This window comes from Scomber japonicus, chromosome 12 (assembly GCF_027409825.1).
Source record: "Scomber japonicus isolate fScoJap1 chromosome 12, fScoJap1.pri, whole genome shotgun sequence".
NCBI lineage: Eukaryota > Metazoa > Chordata > Actinopteri > Scombriformes > Scombridae > Scomber > Scomber japonicus.
The window spans coordinates 12,302,420-12,321,977 of record NC_070589.1 but is presented as its reverse complement, the minus strand read 5'-3'; the positions used below and the strand labels follow the sequence as shown (position 1 = coordinate 12,321,977).

The 19,558-nt window shown below is 41.4% G+C and overlaps 1 protein-coding gene and 1 pseudogene across 1 annotated transcript; both read right to left on the bottom strand.

Annotated features, from left to right (window-relative positions):
- Positions 1-260: 260 nt before the first annotated feature.
- On the bottom strand, positions 261-2,910 carry LOC128369600 (centrosome-associated protein CEP250-like). Its single transcript, XM_053330676.1, has 12 exons — positions 2,831-2,910; positions 2,636-2,700; positions 2,351-2,375; positions 2,005-2,064; positions 1,844-1,933; positions 1,673-1,741; positions 1,485-1,583; positions 1,230-1,316; positions 983-1,081; positions 517-582; positions 337-426; positions 261-274 (listed from the first exon to the last, which is right to left on the bottom strand). Exons 1-12 carry the CDS (start codon positions 2,901-2,903, stop codon positions 261-263), a joined length of 837 nt encoding a protein of 278 aa, XP_053186651.1. The 5' UTR covers positions 2,904-2,910.
- Positions 2,911-9,860: 6,950 nt separating this feature from the next.
- LOC128369599 (uncharacterized protein K02A2.6-like) lies at positions 9,861-12,861 on the bottom strand (annotated as a pseudogene).
- Between the last annotated feature and the right edge of the window lie 6,697 nt (positions 12,862-19,558).

Here is a 19,558-nt window from a genome sequence, read left to right as displayed (position 1 = left end):
AATTCTTAATTCTAGGATGAAAAAACATACATTTTTGCCTTTTTGATTTTGCTGTATTAGTAACTGAAACATTTCAAGAAATATTTGTAGAAGTACACCTTGTAATCCCAGTGTCCTAGAGTGGTCTACTATAATGTATAATAATAATGGTTCAGAATAAACAATGACAGATTTTTACGGAGAAGACTCTAATGAACCCTGAGGAAAAGATTATATATTAATGACAGAACTATCCAAAGTTAAACCTGTCTCTAAAATCTCTAACAGATCACCACTGATAACAAGACAAGGTCTACAACACTATGAGATCTCAAGAAGTACAGAATAATTACTTACCAGCAGCATTCGTTCTGGATTTCTCAATGTGGAGAGTGAGGATCCTCTGAGTCACTGTAATCGTACTGTGCACAGAAATCAGCTCTAGCACTGGAGGACCAACAGAGAATATGTCAGGAAATGTTTGATACAGAAACTTTGACATTGCAAATTATAAATGGTGTGGAGAGATGTACTGACAAGCTGAATTGGGGTCTCCTTTTTCCCTCAGCTCACTGATGAGCCGGTCCAGTTGTCCTTGTAGAGCTGATGGAAATGAGCAGAAAGTGAATCATTACTATAAAAAACAGATGGATTCCTGCAGAATGACATTTATAAATATCAAGGTGGTATAAAGTGATAGGATGTTAAAGCAACACTGTAACTCTTTTTGAGCATCAGCCAATGCAGAAATAAGTGGCCAGAATGAAATAATGATAAATGCTTAGGTATAATATAAATGATTAAGAAAGAAAATGATGTTCATTATAAAGTAATATTTACCATACTGGACAAAGTCAGACTGTAGCAGAAAAAAACCTTGAGTGAACTGAACTGAGCAAAAGTGTGTTTTGTTATGAATTCAATGTTTTATTAGTGAGTTATGTCTCGTCTTAAGGGTTACATAGTCTTACAACTAAACATGCAGGTAGTTACAACAATTTACCCTGCATCCTCTGGTTGGGCTGAAGACTGATTTCTCCTCTTCTTGACTCTTCCTGCTCTAAATCCCAGATCTGATTTTGCAGTGAGACGATCTGAAAAACTGAACATGCACATAAAAACAAATCAACCATTTGTGAATAGCTAATGAGTTGGCAAAAATCATAATAAGATCTGCCCTTGAGATTTGTTGCTGTTTACGGCTGTTATACAAATGTCTAATGAAGGCTTGTTTTTTTAAGTGCACTTACTGAGTGCTGCGTTTGAGAGGGTTTCCTCAATCTGCTCCTTCTTATGCTGGAGTTCATCGATCTTCTCTTGCAGCTGTCTCTGCAGCACTGGAGGCACAAGTTTAGATATGAAACAAAGCTAACAGAATCTACGGGATTAGCATTATAGAATATCAAACAGCTGGGTCAAAGTTCAAATATTTATAGGTAAAAATAATATTGAGGCTGCAAAATTTCGCCAGCAGATATAGAACAAAATAGTGGAACAGCACTCACCTGTAGTGTCAATAGCACTTTGAGTAGAATTAGAAGCAGCCGTTTCAATCTTCCTCCTTAATGCATTCACCTCCCTGGTGAGTGTGATGAAGTTCAGAACTAGAAAGAAGTTTGGCATTATTAGGCGATGAAAAAAATTGGAAGAAATGGCGGTGTGTGACATGTGCTACAAAACACAGAAGACTTACTCTGAAATGTCTCACTATCATATGTCTGCAGCTGCCTTTTCATTTTATTGTACAGCTGGTCTTGATAAGCTGTCAAGGAATTAAACATACATTTTAATGTGTATTTATGTTGTGTGTATCACTTCCGCATGTGGCAGATATGTAGAGAAGGATTGACAATAAAATGCTTACAGTTAGTAATAGCTGAGGCTGTCGCACTGCATGTTGCAAGCTTCAGATTGAGCAGTCTGACCATGCTCCTCAGCTCAAATGCTTCCCCATCTGTTTGAAAGATCAGGGGTTAAATCAGAGATACAAGCTAGCCAACAACTCCTAAAAGGATGTATACTAACCTAGTTGGTTGTAGCGGCGTGTTGCCTGACTGTTAAGGGACGTAAGCTGTTCCTTCACACCTGACAAAGACAAGGCATGAGAGCAATGTAAAATGTCAAGTCTGCATTATAATGTGTTTCCACAGTTGGCTGTTGAAGTTAGTACTCTATGTCAGCCTTGACTTATGGTGCACAACTGCAATGAAAATAGTTACTTTTATCTCATTCAACAGTGTTAACTAACTACTATCAACATACAAAAGCTGCCTCCTCAGTACCGCAACCCTGTCACTGTAACTGGTAAGTACACACATACAATCACACAATATGTATGTATTGTTAGTTATAAGTACAATGAAACACTCACCAGGGCATGTTTCGTCAATATCTGACTGTAAGAGAACAAAACATTAAGAATTAATTAAAATAAATTTAAAAAGTCAACTTTAAAAATCATTTTAATTGATATATTGATATTGAATCACTTGAGAGATGTATAAGCCTGAACAGTATTTGTGACATATCGTTACATTTATACCGCTGTGATCAATGCTGTTTAGTCAACAGGAGAGGACACAGTTATCAAACTGTATCAAATTGTTTATATGAATATGTTTATCTCATCTGACAAGTGACAGTCTGGGGAACTCACTGGGATCTGAAAAATGATATGGTCCAGCTGTGGATTTCTTGTGTGATTGTCTGCAGTTTTCACATCTAGAAGGACAGATGTTTGACAAAAAACAAGAAAAAATCAGCTAGGAATTGAATTGAATGTAGCTGTGAGAATTTAAAACATGTATATCAATTGGGTGCTCACTAATGTGGATGGGTTATTGTTGCTTACCATGCCTGCTGCCAGATGTTTGGAAGCCACAGGAGAGGAGGGCAACCCAAATAAAGACAGAACCGCCAGCCATTGCACCTCTTACTGGAAACTGTCTTCTTCTATCAGTTACTGTAATGCTTTTATAAACAGCTGATTGATCAATGTGTGGGGGCAGGGGCTTGGCTGTTGGATTTGGATTATGATGCCCTTTTCTAAGAGTAAGCTGAATAATCAATATTTTGAAGCAATTTCGTAGAATGAGGAAGCATGTCCAAATTTTTGCTTGCATGGGCCAAATGCAGCAATCTTAACACAGAGTATGGTGAAAGTGCATTTAAGGTATGTCCAAATTCACTTCCTAATTTGCTGATGCTGGCTTTCAGCAGATATTATTTTCATCACATTTATTTCCCCATATGTTGCAATATTCAGCAAATACTGTGATGACCTTGATTATAAGATCAACAAATCATCTATCTATCTATCTATCTATCTATCTATCTATCTATCTATCTATCTATCTATCTATCTATCTATCTATCTATCTATCTATCATCTATCTATCTATCTATCTATCCATCTATCTATCTATCTAATAAGGTAAAATATCTTTTGACAAATTAATATAAAATGTGTGGTGGTGTTAAGCTCAGTCCTCGCTGCAGGCGACCCCAGTTCGAATCCCGCACCGAGCGGTCCTATCCTGCATGTCATTCCCCTCTCTCTGCCTCCAGTTTCCTGTCTCTCTCCACTTGTCTGTCCATTGAAGGCAAAAAAATATACTTAAAAAAAATAAAATAAATTTCAGTTTTTTCCATTGGTTTGGCTCATTTCTTGAAACAGAAATTACATTCTCAAAACTCTAAGATCATTTGGCAGAACAGTCTTACAGTTCAGCACAACAACATAGTTCACTTGCAAAAGCTCATATCTCTCCCAAAACTGTTCACTCATGCTTCAATACTAAATTCCTTTCCCATATAAATAGTCAGTGCCACCAAAAGGCAAAAGATCCTTCTCAATTGCTTTGGTTCATTTCTCGAAACAGACTGGACGTTCTCAACACTCTTGGTGCTTGGTGCCAAAATAACCTGGATGGTTCAGCACAAAACCATGGTTCACCTCCAAAAGCTCATATTGTAGAAGCAAATCCTACATTTGTGTGTATCAGAAAGGAGAACGAGGAAAACACCAGTAGAGGCGAAAGGTTAGTAGATTGCTCAGGCCTTACTCCATCAACTCCTTGTAAGGAGTTGTTTTTCACCATATCTAGTATTCCAGGAAAATCTGGCCACCACCATTTAAGAATAGAATTCCGGGGTTGAACATAGCTCAGCGGGTAGAGCACCCGCCCCATGTGTTGAGGCTATAGTCCTCGTTGCAGGCTACCCCGGTTTGAATCCTGAGGCGAGTGGTCTTATCCTGTGTGTCATTCCCCCTCTCTCTGCCTCCTGTTTCCTCTCTATCTCCACTGTCCTGTACATTAAAGGCGAAAAAGCCCAAAAATATACTTAAAAAAAAAAGAATAGAATTCCAGGAACTGAATATTAGCCTGAACATGCCAGGTCAACTTGACCTGGTGCACAAACACAATGACGCACGACACCATACGCAATCAATGGTATAAAGGGTCTGTAAGGGCGTGCCTCGGGGCTGTTTTGCTGTTTTGCCGTTCGTTGATGTTTGTATCTGTTGCTGAATAAAGATCCCAGTTGGTTGTTCGACGACTTCTGTTCTCCGTCTCGTATTTTAAGATTACTGAGTTTAGGTAATCAATCAAATTGACTATAATATCTCTCCCAAAACAGTTCACTCATGTGTCAAAACTAAATTTCTTTCTCATATAAATAATCAGTGCCCCCAAAATGCATTGTCCCTTTGGCATTGTGTGAGCACTGCAAGTCAAAATGGTTATATGTTTTGTCACTATGGCAGAGGACCATTGAAATATCACTTATGTCCACCTCTCAGTCTTAGCCCAGTCCTTCATTCACAATGGTTACTGTACTAGTTTTTTGTCTAGCCAACAGAATACAATTGTGTATAAAACTGAAAAAAGAAGAAAAAAATAGGACTTTACGGTAAGAGTACCCTCCAAGGTTTGACTTCACACATTGCACTCATACTGCCAAGGAAATTGTAACCATTTTTATTCACACACATGAAGTAACTTCCATACATCAGAGTTAAAAGAAAATGTATACTGCACAATATACTGTAATATAAACACATACACGCAAAAAACAAGGAAAATTATATGTGGCCTACAGTGCTGTAAATAAAGCTGGAGATTCAAAACTAACATTTCTTCACTGGTCGCTGTCCTCACCCTCCCTCTCCTGGCCATCATCCTCACCCTCCTGGCCATCCACATGCTGCTGTCTGTCTGGCCACAGATTCTCGTCCACATCACAGCGTATATTCTCCCTTGCGATGCAATGAGGGAAGAAACGGCGTGCATGTCGCAACCATCCCCTGCACTGTTCTCCTGTAATATCATCACAAGCAGCGTCCATTGCATGGAGCAAGGACCTCTGATTTTGAGTCTGATGCTCATACACTCTCCACCTCCAAGCGGAGAAAAACTCCTCAATAGGATTGAGGAAAGGAGAGTAAGGTGGTAGGAACACCATGACCATCCTTGGATGAGTAGTGAACCAGGCTCTGATGAGCGGGCCACGGTGGAAATTCACATTGTCCCATACAATTACATACTTTGGTAGGTGAGGCCCTACGAAACCTCTCTCATTTTCAGGGATCAAATCAGAGCCACTGGTTGATAATATGGTCTATAAGTGTGGCCTGAATTTCATCTGGAACAGCATGGTGTCTTCTTGCTCCTCGACCTGTTCCCCCTATTCTACCACCACGCACCCTTACTCCTCCTCCTCTTCTTCTTCCTCTTCCTCGAGCAGGCAGTTGCCCTTGTTCATTTACTTGGCCAGGTGCCTCCATGTTCACAAATTGTACTAGTCCTGGTCAAGCTCTATATATACATGTTTGGCAGCATTCACTATCATGGACAGCATCTGTCAGGTAACTAAACATATTCTTTGATTGGTCATCTGAGATGTGTGAAACTCCTCCTTCCTTAGTCAAGTTCTATTTTCACCTGACTGTCAATTACTCTAATCAATTTATCAAATGTTCCAAGAGATTCATATATGATATTCATGGTATTAGGTTCTTGACTTATTTTGACAATTGAACAGACTATTTTGCATGTGATGACTTATAGAATGAAATGATGCTGACATGTTTTGGAGAGAACAACCATTAGACTGAGAATCAATCAATCAGTTTAGATCAACAGGATCTATTCACTTGGAAATTGTGCTAAATGTAGGCTAACTGTGCTAACTGTAGGCTACCTGTACTTTGCAAAGATGTACAAAGACATTTGCAAAGTGATTAAATCAATGAGAAATACAATTCTGTTGTGAACAATTGCCAAGTGGTTTGGAGGTTTGTCCATGTTGTTTTGAGAATGTAATTTCTGTTTCAAGAAATGAGCCAAACCAATGGGAAAAAACTGTAATATAAAATGTGTGGTGGTGTTTTCCTCACTGCAGGTCACCCCAGTTCGAATCCCGCACCGAGCGGTCCTATCCTGCATGTCATTCCCCTCTCTCTGCCTCCAGTTTCCTGTCTCTCTCCACTTGTCTGTCCATTGAAGGCAAAAAAATATACTTAAAAAAAATGTAATTCATTAATATAACATGTAAAGTAAGCTTGCCGTTGATTGAAACAGTCCTAAATAGTCATGAAGATCACAACAATTACCCAACTTGTGACTTGATTCATATTACAAGAGGAATAGAATATCCTTCCGTACTATAACTTATGTAAATGTCAACTTTAACTTTTATTCCACACTGGAATCATGGGGTAACCAGAGTCAATTTTTAAATAAAGAAGACAAAGGTGTATTTTGTCTGGCCCTAACAGAGGGCATGGGGGGTCAGGCAGGTGTTTTTAAAATCTTGAACTAACAAACATTGTTACCCATGACTCATACAATATGTGGTATTTGTTTAGTTTTTCTTGAATTAAGGCTTGAGCTTTTTTCCATCTGTGTGGGCAGATTCCTGTAAAGTACATGTGTTTATAATGATTAATTTAATCTTCATTTTTTATCCAGGTCATGTTTTGTAATTTGTATTATTTGTTTTACATTGCCAGACATAAAACATCTCTTTTGCTAAAGACACTCACTCTAATGTGATGCCAGTTACCCAAGAATAAATACTGCGAATTGGGAATGCTGAGCAAGTATTTATTAGTGTGGAATCATCAGAATATAAAAATGGCATGCATGCTTGCGCAACAATTGCTTGATCTCTCATGGCATGGCTTTAGACGCACATTTACACAAGAACTCCAAGCCACCCACTGCTTGGATTTTGATGTGCTACAGGTGCTTGGAGCAGGGAAAAAGTTTACTTCTAATACTATTATTAATTATTCTAGAAATGATTAGTAATTCATAAAGTTCCACAATAGGTCCAGCAGTAGCCTACTGACTCCAAAAATGGATTTATGGAAGAAATGTTTTTAATCCTACATCAAAATTAGATGAAAAGGCCTTCTGATGTCTGGAATGGACTTTGACACTTAACTACTCAAAAAGTACAGTTGAAAGTATTTGAGCAGTAGGGTTGTAGTCTGAGAAGTAGAGCCCAACAGTAAAAGTTCCCTTCCCCGGAGTTGTCTGTGCTTTCTCGTCTCACAGGTAATCTGGGCCTGTAGACGTCCGGATGACGGATTCCAATCCCGGACCTTCTAGCATCATTGTTGATTTTCATTGTGCTTCTCTCCTCTATCCTTCCTTTCTCTCCTCTCAACCCCAACCGGTCGAGGCAGATGTCCGCCCACTTCTGAGTCCGGTTCTGCCTGAGGTTTCTTCCTGTTAAAAGGGAGTTTTTTCTCGCCACTGTTGCTCATGTGGGAATGTTGGGTCTCTTTAAAGTTAAAACCTGAAGAGGTTTAGAACCTGCTCTATGTGTAAAGTGCCTTGAGATAACTTTGTTGTGATTTAGTGCTATATAAATAAAGATTGATTGATTGATTGATTGATAAAAGTTCTGTTACTGGTCTACAAATCACTGAATGGTTTAGGTCCAGAATACATGAATGACATGTTAGTAGAATATAAACTCTGACTGTGACTCTATCTGACTCAGGTCAGATAGTTGAGCCCAGAGTTCAAACTAAACATGGTGAAGCAGCTTTTACACAACTGGAACAAACTACCAGCAGAACTGAAATCAGCCCCAACTGTGAACATTTTTAAATCCAGGTTAAAAACACTTCTCTTCTCCTGTGCTTATGATTGAGCTCTTTTAAAGCACTTTACATTTTAATCTTTCATTTGTACTCATTTGTCCTTTTAATGATTTTAAAGCTAATTAGATTAGATTAGATTATTTTTATTTCGAATGTGTGATAGAAGAAAAAAAACAACTAAAAAACTAAACAAAAACAACACAAAAAAAAGAAAGCACAATGTTCTCACTGAAAACAGTGAACTTACACCTGACAGAAAATATGATGCAATGCACTGTCAACCACATTCGAAAGGGAGTGGGAAGAAGTCAACACTTATTGAATTCCACCCCTACTTCTTAAATCAGTGCTTGCTAGCTCCTAATTTAATTATTAATTCATAGCATCCTATAATTCTTACTAATATTATATGTAATGTCAATATTTACATCTATATTTACTGTTATCAATATTATAAATCATTGCTACATTTTTCCATTTTTTCCATCAAAAATACATACACATATGTACATACATACATACATACGTACATACACATATACATACATACATACACACATACACATATATACATACATACATACATACGTACATACACATATACATACATACATACACACATATACATACATACATACATACGTACATACATACATACACACATACACATATATACATACATACATGCACATAAACATACACATCCACACATGTACACATTCATGCATAGATAGATATACTTACGTACGTACAACATACAAACAACGTGCACCTGAGTCACTTAAACACCTCCATCCCTGTACCTCATAAAAATAATTTCTTTATACCTCTTTTTAAACTGTATTATATTTGGAAATAATAATAATAATAATAATAAATAATGTTCCATAATCTCACCCCACAGACAGAAATACAAAAACTTCTCCTCGTCGTACGCATCCTAACACAGTTACATTTAAACAATCCCCTGAAGTTATAGCAACCCTCTCTTTCAGTGAACAATCTTTGAATATTTCCTGGTAGTTGATTATTCTTTGCCTGAAACATAATTTGTGCAGTTTGTAATTCTACCTGCTCTGCAAGTTTTAGTATTTTTGACTGTAAGAACAGTGTGTTTGTATGATCCTGAAAACCAGCGTTGTGAATTATTCTAATTGCTCTCTTCTGTAAAATAAATAATGGATGTAATGTACTTATTACCAGTGATATCACTGATATCATGCTTATGACAGCATGGATAATAATAAATAATAATAATGCATTTTATTTAAAGGCGCCTTTCAAAGCACTCAAGGTCACCTTACAAGGCACATATAACAACAGTACATCAAACTATATAAATCAGGTGACATTTAGTGCAATGTTGCATCTTCACAAAAAGAATCAAATGTCCACTCCTTAGACATACGTTCATTTCCTTTAATGAACCCCGTGCAGCGTACAATAATGAACTCCGTAATTGCTACATGACTCCTGCATGTCTTCTTCTACCTAATTAACATAGACCTTGACCTCTATATTAGACTCAACACGCCCTCTGCTGGACTCTCAGGTACTACAGCACAAGATACGTAATATATCAACCAGTCTATTCTTAAGATAACAACTCCTCCTTGTCTGAAAAGGTAAATGCTTACTCTGAATAAGGCATAACAATCATCAACATATGACAATAGAACAATTTTTTTTCTCTAACTAGGAAGGTATGTCCTTCCTGTGAGATCAGAGCATATTGTTGCTCTATTCCTGGAAAGATCTCACTCTATCTAACAAAGTCTTTGAGACCCTCAGGTGAACGTCTCTCTCTTTGGGACTGTCGCAACACTGGTGCAACTGAGGAGTCTGTTTGAGCCTGAGTCTCTGGAGCAGGTTGAAGCTCCTGTGGCTCAGATGATGGAGATTGTGGTGTTGTGTCCATCACTGAAGGCAAGCAGCCCTCGGAGCCTGCTTCTGTTTCCGGCAGTGGCTCCCGCTCGCTGTCCGGTTCGCTGGGAACAGTGTCTGCCAATCTTGCTCTCACCTGATCCACGTGTCGCTTCAGAGTTTGACCATTTCCGATGGTAACGATGTATGACACTGGACCTGATGAGCTTGTGATGACTGCTGGGATCCACTTTGGGCCATAGGGGTAATTCCTGATGAACACATTGTCCCCTGGTGCAAAACTTCTCAGTCTTTTCTTGGTGTCATGATTCTCTTACTGTTTCAGTTGTTTTTGCTGCACTTTTGTTTTCACATCAGGCATGAGCAAGTCTAAAGCTGATCTGAGTCTCTGCGACATCATCAACTCTGCAGGTGACAAGCCTGTTGTTGCATGTGGCGTGATGCGATAACTGAACAGAAATCTTGACAGTCTGGTTTGCAGTGTGTCACCTTTTACTTTCTTCATCCCCTCCTTGAAGGTCTGGACTGCCCTCTCTGCCAGACCATTGGAAGACGGGTGGAAAGGTCCTGACCTCACATGATCAATGCCATTTTGCTTCATGAATGACTCAAAGTCAGCACTTGTGAAACATGTTCCATTGTCTGATACCAACATTTTAGGTAAGCCAAACACACTGAAACTCTATCGCAGTTTCTCAATGGTAGCCTGTGATGTAGGTGATTTCACAGGGTAAATGTCCATCCACTTGGAATGAGCATCCACAATGATCAGAAACATCTCACCAAGGAAAGGCCCCGCGTAGTCCACATGAATCCTGGACCACGGTGACTCTGGCCATTCCCACGGGTGTAATGGTGCAGTAGGTGGTGACTTGTGGTGTTTCTGACACTCCTCACATGACTGCACTTCTCTTTCAATGTTCTCATCCATACCTGGCCACCATACATATGACCTTGCCAAGCCTTTCATCTTTGACATGCCTGTATGGGTCTGGTGCAGGAGTTTCAGTATTATGTCTCTGCCTTTGGTGGGGATAATTACTCTGGCGCCCCAGAGCACACAACCATCCCTCACACTTAATTCCATTTTCCTCTGTTGATATGGCTTAAAGCAAGCCTCTGTCTGAGCAGGCCAGCCTTTCAAGGTGTACTCATGGACTTGGGACAAGATGACATCTTTAGCTGTCCAGCGTTTGATTTGTGTGGTGTCAACTAGTGTGTCATCCAGTACATCCATCATCAAAACTTGCTCAGTCATCTCTTTTTCGGGCGCTGTGTCAGGCACAGGCAACCTGCTGAGTGCATCCCATTTGCATGGTGTTTGCCTGGCTTGTACATGATGTTGTACCCATAAGCGCTCAATGTCACAGCCCATCTTTGCACTCTCGGTGAGCCCATCTGAGGTATAGGCTTTTTGTTATTGAAGAGTGAAATCAGCGGTTTGTGATCTGTGTAAATAGTGAAAACTCGGCCATACAAGTATTTGTGGAATTTCTTGATTCCGAATATGACTATATATGAATATGTGCTAAGCCTTCCTTGTCAAGCTGAGAATACCTCTTCTCAGCAGGGGAGAGTGTGTGTGACATAAACCCGAGGGGTCTTTCGCTGCCATCACCCATCTTGTGTGACAACACGGCGCCCACGCCGTATGGTGATGCATCACATGAGAGAACTAACTCTCGGTCAGCAGAGTAATGGACTAACACATCTGCTGAGTTCAACAGGTCCTTTGATTTTTTGAAAGCTTCCTCTTGTTTCTTTTGCCATGTCCAGCGCACTTCATGTCTCAAAAGTTCATGCAGGGGTGCTAACAGGGTCGACAGGTTGGGAAGGAATTTATTGTAGTAATTTAGCAACCCCAAGTATGCTTTCAGTTCGGTCACATTTGTGGGAGTAGGGGCATCTCTGATCGCTTTGACTTTTTTTTCCACTGGGTGGAGCCCCTGTGCATCCACAATGTGCCCCAAGTACTCCACCTCTTCTTGCATGAAGGCGCACTTGCTTCTTTTGAGCCGCAACCCAGCCTCCTCCAACATGATCAACACTTCCTCCAGGTTCTGTAGCTGGTCTGCCTCATCCACCCCGCTCACCAAGATGTCGTCCAAATAAACCACTACATGAGGTATCCCCTTCAAGAGGCCTTCCATGGTCCTCTGGAAGATGGCTGGTGCAGATGCCACTCCAAAAGGCAGTCTGTTGTATGTGAACAGCCCTCGTGGCGTGTTCACTGTCACATACTTTTTTGATTCATCATCAAGGAGAATTTGCTGGTAAGCGTGGCTCATATCCAGTTTGGAGAATTGCTTCCCTCCTGAAAGCTCTGCAAACAGGTCCTCCATTTTGGGTATTGGATACTGTTCCAGAGAAGCCACTGTATTCACTGTAAGCTTGTAATCTCCACATAGCCTTATAGTCCCTGTCGGCTTCAGGAGTGGCACAACTGGTGCTGCCCATTCAGCGTATTTCACGGGCGAGATGATGCCCTCTTGCAACAGTATGTCTATTTCCTCTTCGACTTTGGCTCGCATGGCAAAGGGAACAGACCGTGGATGGAAGAAGCGTGGGGTGGCATCACCTTCCACATGGATCGCTGCTTTCATGCCTTTCAGGGTGCCCAACTCCTCTTTGAAAACATTCTCCCATTTGCTGTAGTGTTTTTTTCGTTGTCTTTACGACTGTTTTTTTATTTCTCTCCAGTCCAGGTTTATCTCCTCTAGCCAGCCTCGTCCTAGCAAGCTGGGGCCGTCTCCTTCGACCACCACAAGGGGCAGATTTCTTTTCTGCTGCTTGTATCTGACGCTGACAAGCGTTGCTCCAATCACCTTAACATGATCTCCTGTATAAGTTTCCAGCTTGATTTTGATGGGCCGCAGACTAGGGAGTTTGGTGTGTCTCCATGTTGCTTTGAATGTCTCTTCATTCATGACTGTTAGGCAACACCCCATGTCTATTTTGAAGTTTACATTTTTTTCATCAAGTTGCATATCCACAGTGTAGGGGTCTACTTTTCTCAGATGCACCACACTCCGACGCCCCAACCTGTACAGTTTGTTCTTGTGCTCTTTTCTGCACTTAACACAGTTCAATGTGAAAGAGTCCTCTTCAGAGCTATCACTTTTACTTTTATCCTCTTTGTGAGAATGGTAGTGTGAACTCTGTTTTTTGTCATTCTTTGCACTTGCAGATCCATACTTTTTCTGGTTAAGTTTAGCTTTGCTTCTACAAGCTCTTGCAAGATGTCCCACTTTACCGCAAGCATGACATTTTTCTTTTTTTGTTTGTACTTACAGTCTGCTGCTGTGTGCTTGGTCCCTTTGCATCGGTAACACTCTCTGCCTTCTCCTTTAAAAGTGCGAACCTCCTGGGATTTTTTCTTTCACTGGGATTTGGACCGAAGTGATTTTTCATTAGGAGTACCAGCTCTTGGAAGGTTTTGTCTTTGGGCTTAGCCGGGCTTAGAAGGTTTCGCATCAGGCTGTAGGTCGCTGCTCCGACGACACTTATCAGTATAGCTCCTTGTTTTTCTGCCTCGTCGATCCCATTAGCCGCGAAAAACTGCTGGAGTATTTCAGTATACTCATCCCACGTCTGATTCTTTGGGTCAAACGCAGTTAGCGTGCCTATTGTAGCCATTTTTCCACTTCTTAGCCAGATGCTAACTGCATACACTGAAGGCTAGCCAAACCTTTAGCCAGCTCCCGTCACGTTCTTTCTTTCAAAGTCCGTTCGACGTCCTCCTTCCCCCTTAATAATCCTCGTCGCCAAAAAGATGTTGCATCTTCAAAAAAAGAATCAAATGTCCACTCCTTAGACATTCATTTCCTTTAATGAACCCCGTGCAGCGTACAATAATGAACTCGGTAATTTCTACATGACTCCTGCATGTCTTCTTCTACCTAATTAACATAGACCTTGAGCTCTAATATTAGACTCAACACGCCCTCTGCTGGACTCTCAGGTACTACAGCACAAGATACGTAATATATCAACCAGTCTATTCTGTATACAGTTAAAATGAGCCAGGGTCATTAACCAACATGCATATAGCCTGCAAATAAGGAGTGCAAATATATAAACAATGATAAGCTGCGATACCACATGCAAAGATAAAGCATAAATATGAATGTGACTACAAAGTGCATTAGTACAATAAATAAACAAGAATAAGATTGCAGAGTCAGTGGGAGACAGAGTAGGCCACTCTGAATAGATGTGTTTTCAGGCGGGATTTAAAGGTGGAGACAGTCAGAAGTGCGAATGTCAGGTGGGAGAGAGTTCCATAGGCGGGGGGCAGATCGGCTGAAAGCTCTTGACCCCATGGTGGTTAAATTGGCAGATGGGGTGAAGAGCTGGTTGGCAGAGGAGGATCAGAGAGTTCGAGAAGGTGTGTGTAGTATCGGCACGCAAATAACAAGGCCAGAGTGTAGAATACAATACTGTTTACTTAACAGCTTAGTTGGCAGTACAACACAACATCGTGTTCAGAAGTCGCCATCTTGAATCTCTTCTTCTACGCTCTTGCAACGTTACAACCGTAACTACTTTACGACACTGCCACCTAGTGTTATAAAGTAGCATTGATATAATCAGGGAACACAACATCTCGTCTCTCTGTAAAAGAATACATTCTCAATATAAAGTGAATGCTAGTAGGAAAACAAAACGTAATAAGTAAATCCTTCTGCAATATGGCTGTAGCTCTGCCATGAACTAAACACAAATAATCAAATACTGTTGTGTACCATTAGCATGAGTATCATGAATAAGGTAGCTTTAGTGCACATCATTGTCAATAAAAGAATTACTCTTAACTTAACCTTCACTAATGTTTAGTCATAGTCCTTATGCCACTTGGGCTTGTGTTTGACACATGGCTGTTTGTGAGAGGGGGAATGACTAACACCTGTGTAGCAGTCCAGATGTGTCACAGTCTTGTCCAACGAACGGAGGAGTGTGGGCAAGATGTGCAGCATTCCAAGTCTTTCCATCACTCAGTAAGAAGGAGTTTGGACCTATTCTCTTCCTCACAGTTGCAGGGGAAGTGAATCTGGGATGAGCTTTAGGGACATGATGAGGCTTCCTTATCCTCACTCTGTCTACTTCTCGGAAAGAAGGCATGCGTGTGCCACGTTTAGCATCAGTGTAATGCTGCATCTTTTCCTGATGTCTCTGAACTGCATGACGAGCAGAAACATCCAGCGGAGACATGGCAGACGGCAGGGGAAAAACATCCAGTTTGGTGTGCATCTTCCTACTACCATAGAGGAGTTCATATGGTGACGTTGAAGTTGCAGCATGTGGCGTTGCACGATACACCTGGAGCCAGTTCATAACAGTCTCTTTCCATGGTTGTGACTGTTGAATGGCGGTTTGAATGCAGCTTCTCAGAGCACGATGGAATCTCTCAACAGCTCCGTTAGCAGCAGGATAGTAGACTGATGTTCTACTGTGGGAGATACCTTGGGTGTGCAGGAATGAGGCAAAAGCTGCAGAAGTGAACTGTGGCCCATTATCTGTGACTACGCTCTCTGGGTTACCATGACGGCAGAATACAGATGTCAGGAAGTGAAGAACATCTGCAGTAGTGGCAGTACGTGAAAAGGCCAGCTCAGGCCACTTAGAGTAATAGTCTGTCAGTGTGATGGCATACCTGCAAGCAGGAACTGCTGTATCAAAGGGTCCAACAATGTCAATGCCAAGTTTCTTCCATGGCCCATCAGGCAGTGGAACTGGTTGCAAAGGAACAGAGCGAGTAGAGGCTGTTTTGTCATTAGCCTGGCAGAGTATACAGGAAGCGATGCAAGACTGTACTTGTGTGAGTCCATTCTTGGCCACCAGTAGAGGTTGCGCAGGCGTTGTTTTGTGCGGACGATCCCTTGATGACTCTCATGTGCAAGCGTGATCAGTGTGTGTCGTAAGGAGAGTGGTGCAATGAGTCTTGAGCCTCTGATGATGTAGTTATCCTTGACTGAGAGCTCATCTCTGATTGTGTAGTATGGGGCCAGTAGACCACTTACTGATTTAGCGGAGGGAGGCCAACCACTCTCAATTTGTGAGCGCAGGGCGGGCAGTTCAGGACAAGCAGAGCAAGCAGAGACAAAGTCGGCCACTGGAAGGGAGCTCAGGGTAGCAGAAATCTGTGCCACCATCTCGGGTTCTGCATCTGGAATAGAGTCAGAAGGCACAGGCAAGGGAAGACGTGACAGGCAATCAGCCGTGTAGTTCTGGGAGCCTGGTCGATAGACAATATCATAGTCAAAACAGAGCAGTCGTGCAGACCAGCGGGCAACCCGCATTCCAGCTCGACCGATTCCTTTTGTGCTGAGCAGTGTTGTCAATGCCTGGTGGTCTGTGCGGAGAGTAAAACGGCGTCCCCGGCTTCCGGTTATGGCGGCGAGGTAGACGGACGTGCTCTACAAGTCTCTTGACTAATTGACCAACATACACCCTTTTAAAGTCCTTATTAGCCACCAAATCGAGGCACGCAATCCAAAACTGCACCAGGAATGACAAAAAACAAAAATACGCCTAGGCCAAACACTAGCTAAACTACCACCAACTGGATCCTCACCGACTAGCATCGCTGTTCAAACTAGCATGAGTCTTGCTAACAAAAGCGGTGAGATGGAAGCGGCGGCAGCCTCCTATGAAACCACCCAGCAAAGCACACATACCCAAAATCAAGATGCTGTGCTGGTGTCCATCGAATCTCTCAAAGCAGAAAATTCTAAGCGACACCAAGAAGTCATGGATGGTATTGAACTTATCAAGACGGATTTAGTTGATATCAAGGGGCGACTTATCGCAGCTGAAAGCCGAATCAGTGACACTGAGGATACAACAGTGCAGCTCAAGTCCAGGGTCACGGTGCTGGAGACAAAAGTGAGATCGCTCACTGAGAAAAATGAGGATCTTGAGAATCGCTCACGTCGCTCTAACCTTCGTCTCATCGGCCTGCCAGAAAACACGGAGGGGAAGGATACCGAAGCTTTCTTGGAGAGGTGGCTCCCGGACGTCCTCGGAGCAGAGATCTTCCCTTCACCGGTGAGGATCGAGAGGGCTCACCGCATCCCGTCTGGTCCTCTAAAGTCTTCAAATCCAGATGCACTCCCCAGACCTCTGATAATGAAGTTTTTAAACTTCAAACACAAAGTCCGCGTGATGAAAGCCGTGCAGGAAAAGGGCAAGATTTTGCATGGAAACAAGCAAGTGAGGTTTTTTTCTGACTTTTCCGCTGAAGTGCAACGCCAGAGAAAGGCTTATGACGCGGTGAAGCAACAGCTCTGGGAAGAGGGGATCCGGTACGACCTGCAGTTCCCTGCTAAGCTCCGGATCACGCACGGTGGAAAAAACAAAAACATGACTTTTGACACCCCGCAGGATGTGGACACGTTCCTCCGGAATAAAAACAAAGAGGGAAGCCCTGAGTAATATCTTCTAAAGGTGTAAGCAGCCCGGGAATTTGCAGACATGATTGATCCAGGTGTGTTTCTCAGCAAGAGCTGCGCGTGATGTGTTCAAGGTCCCTGGTAAATCTGATTTCAGATTTTTATTTTGGTTGTTTATTTGGTGGATTATTCCCGAAAATTTGAGAGTATAGCCATCTGATGAGAATGGATTTTAGCAAAGAGGTGGACAGTGAAAAGCTGAAAGTCGTTGTCACTGCTGATTGGATAATACTCAAGGCGGGAAGTGACGTCAATAGAAATCTCCAAAATAGCCGGCATTTTTAAAAACCTAAATAGCCGGCTTTTTAAAACAAACAAACTCTAAACCCCTTTAAAAATGGGTTAGGATTAGGGTTAGGCTGGCCTTTTATGGCAACGAAGAGGTACAGCGGGGGTTTGAGTCCTCTTGGAGGAATGAGAACATTTATTTAGCGATATCGGAACATTTAGATTTATTGGGCATCCACCACACAGCCAAACAGTGTTGAGAAAAATTTAAAAAATTAAAACAAGATTATAAGAAACTTAAGGACCACAATAACAGAAGCGGTGCCAACAGAAAGGTCAACAAATGGTACACGCAGCTGGATAATATTCATGATCATCGGCCAGCTTATAGTTGTAACCCGGGGACGAAAGACTCTGCTCCACCGCCGCAGCCGTCGACGTCGAGCCAGTACCAGACCCTAGCTCTGGAGGACATCACGGCTTGTCCCGACGAGCTTTTTTCTTCAGGTAATAATTTCATAACTACACTTACTTTAACAGTTTGGATAACGCAACAAGCTAGTCTGGAGATGAGTAACTTTGTTAGTTAAATGGCATAGAGCTTTTGGGGGTGAACATTTATGATTGAATGATAAATGTTGCTGTAATGTATCTGATCAAAATATTGGCGTTATAGGCTGGTTTTCCTCACCCCGCGTGTTAGTGTTGGTCGTGTTGCTTATGAAGGTAGATTTGTGTCTTTATTATTCAAATAAAAAAAAAAAGTTAATTTTGGGGATTGAATAATAAAGACACAAATGTCCAACCCATAATAAGGCCCAAATGCAAAAAAAGGTTAATTCAATCAAAGAACATATTTTCAATTTTTTTTTAAAATCACTTCAATCGAAAAAAACATTTTCAATCAAAGAAAAAGTGTTCAAATGCAATTTTTTGGGTCTCAAATATTTTTTTGCATTCAAACACTTTTTTTCTTTGATTGAAAATGTTTTTTTCGATTGAAGTGATTTTAAAATTTTAATTGAATAATAAAGACACAAATCTACCTTCATAGTTGCTAGGGACGCTAACTTTAGCAATCAATAGTCTGGCTAGCACTTAGCCTGGTACTTAATTTGTGGGTGCAATACAATACGCCTGTCGCATGTTATGCTGCGTTCGATTGCACTCGGAACTCGGAAAGATCCGGGTTGGAAATTCCGACTTCCGAGGTAAATGCGTTTCATTGCACAACCTCGGAAAACATGGCCGGCCACAGCAAGCTGATGTTTGTTTGGATGTCTTTTGAGTATTTAAAAATCATTCAGGGGAAGTACATCAGCTGCTTAAGGGAGAGAGAGAGAAAGAGAAACGTCGGATGCTGTACGTATGCAAGCCGCGCAGCTGTCATTTCCCCCTTGTGTGTGCGTGCATGCGCGTGTGTGTGTATTCACACACACACATTAGTAATGCAATGCAAGTTTCTTATGTATGCAGTACAGTGCAGTGAGTAAAGTCATTTAAACCTAACGTAATACTGACTTCAGAGTGGACATGCTCAGTTAAGCTTAAATACAAAGTGATGTGTTTTGATGAAGGTGGCACCTGTCTGCATGTCAAGGTAGCTTTATTTACACACGTTATAATCAATATTTCAGAATAATTCTAACTCAGATATCCCACCAAATATCCCAGAATGTTGGGATATCTGAGTTTGAATGATTCTGATCTCTCAGTGATTATTTCCCAGATAAAAATGAGTTACCCCCAGGCTGGCTTCTTAAGAATAAATAAATAAATTTCTTTCTTTGAAAGAAATGGATCCCCAAGATCTGGCTCCCTTCAAAGACCCATAAATCCCATCTATAATTTTATCTATTCGATTTCTCTACAGAAAAGAGGAAGAGGGAGATTGATT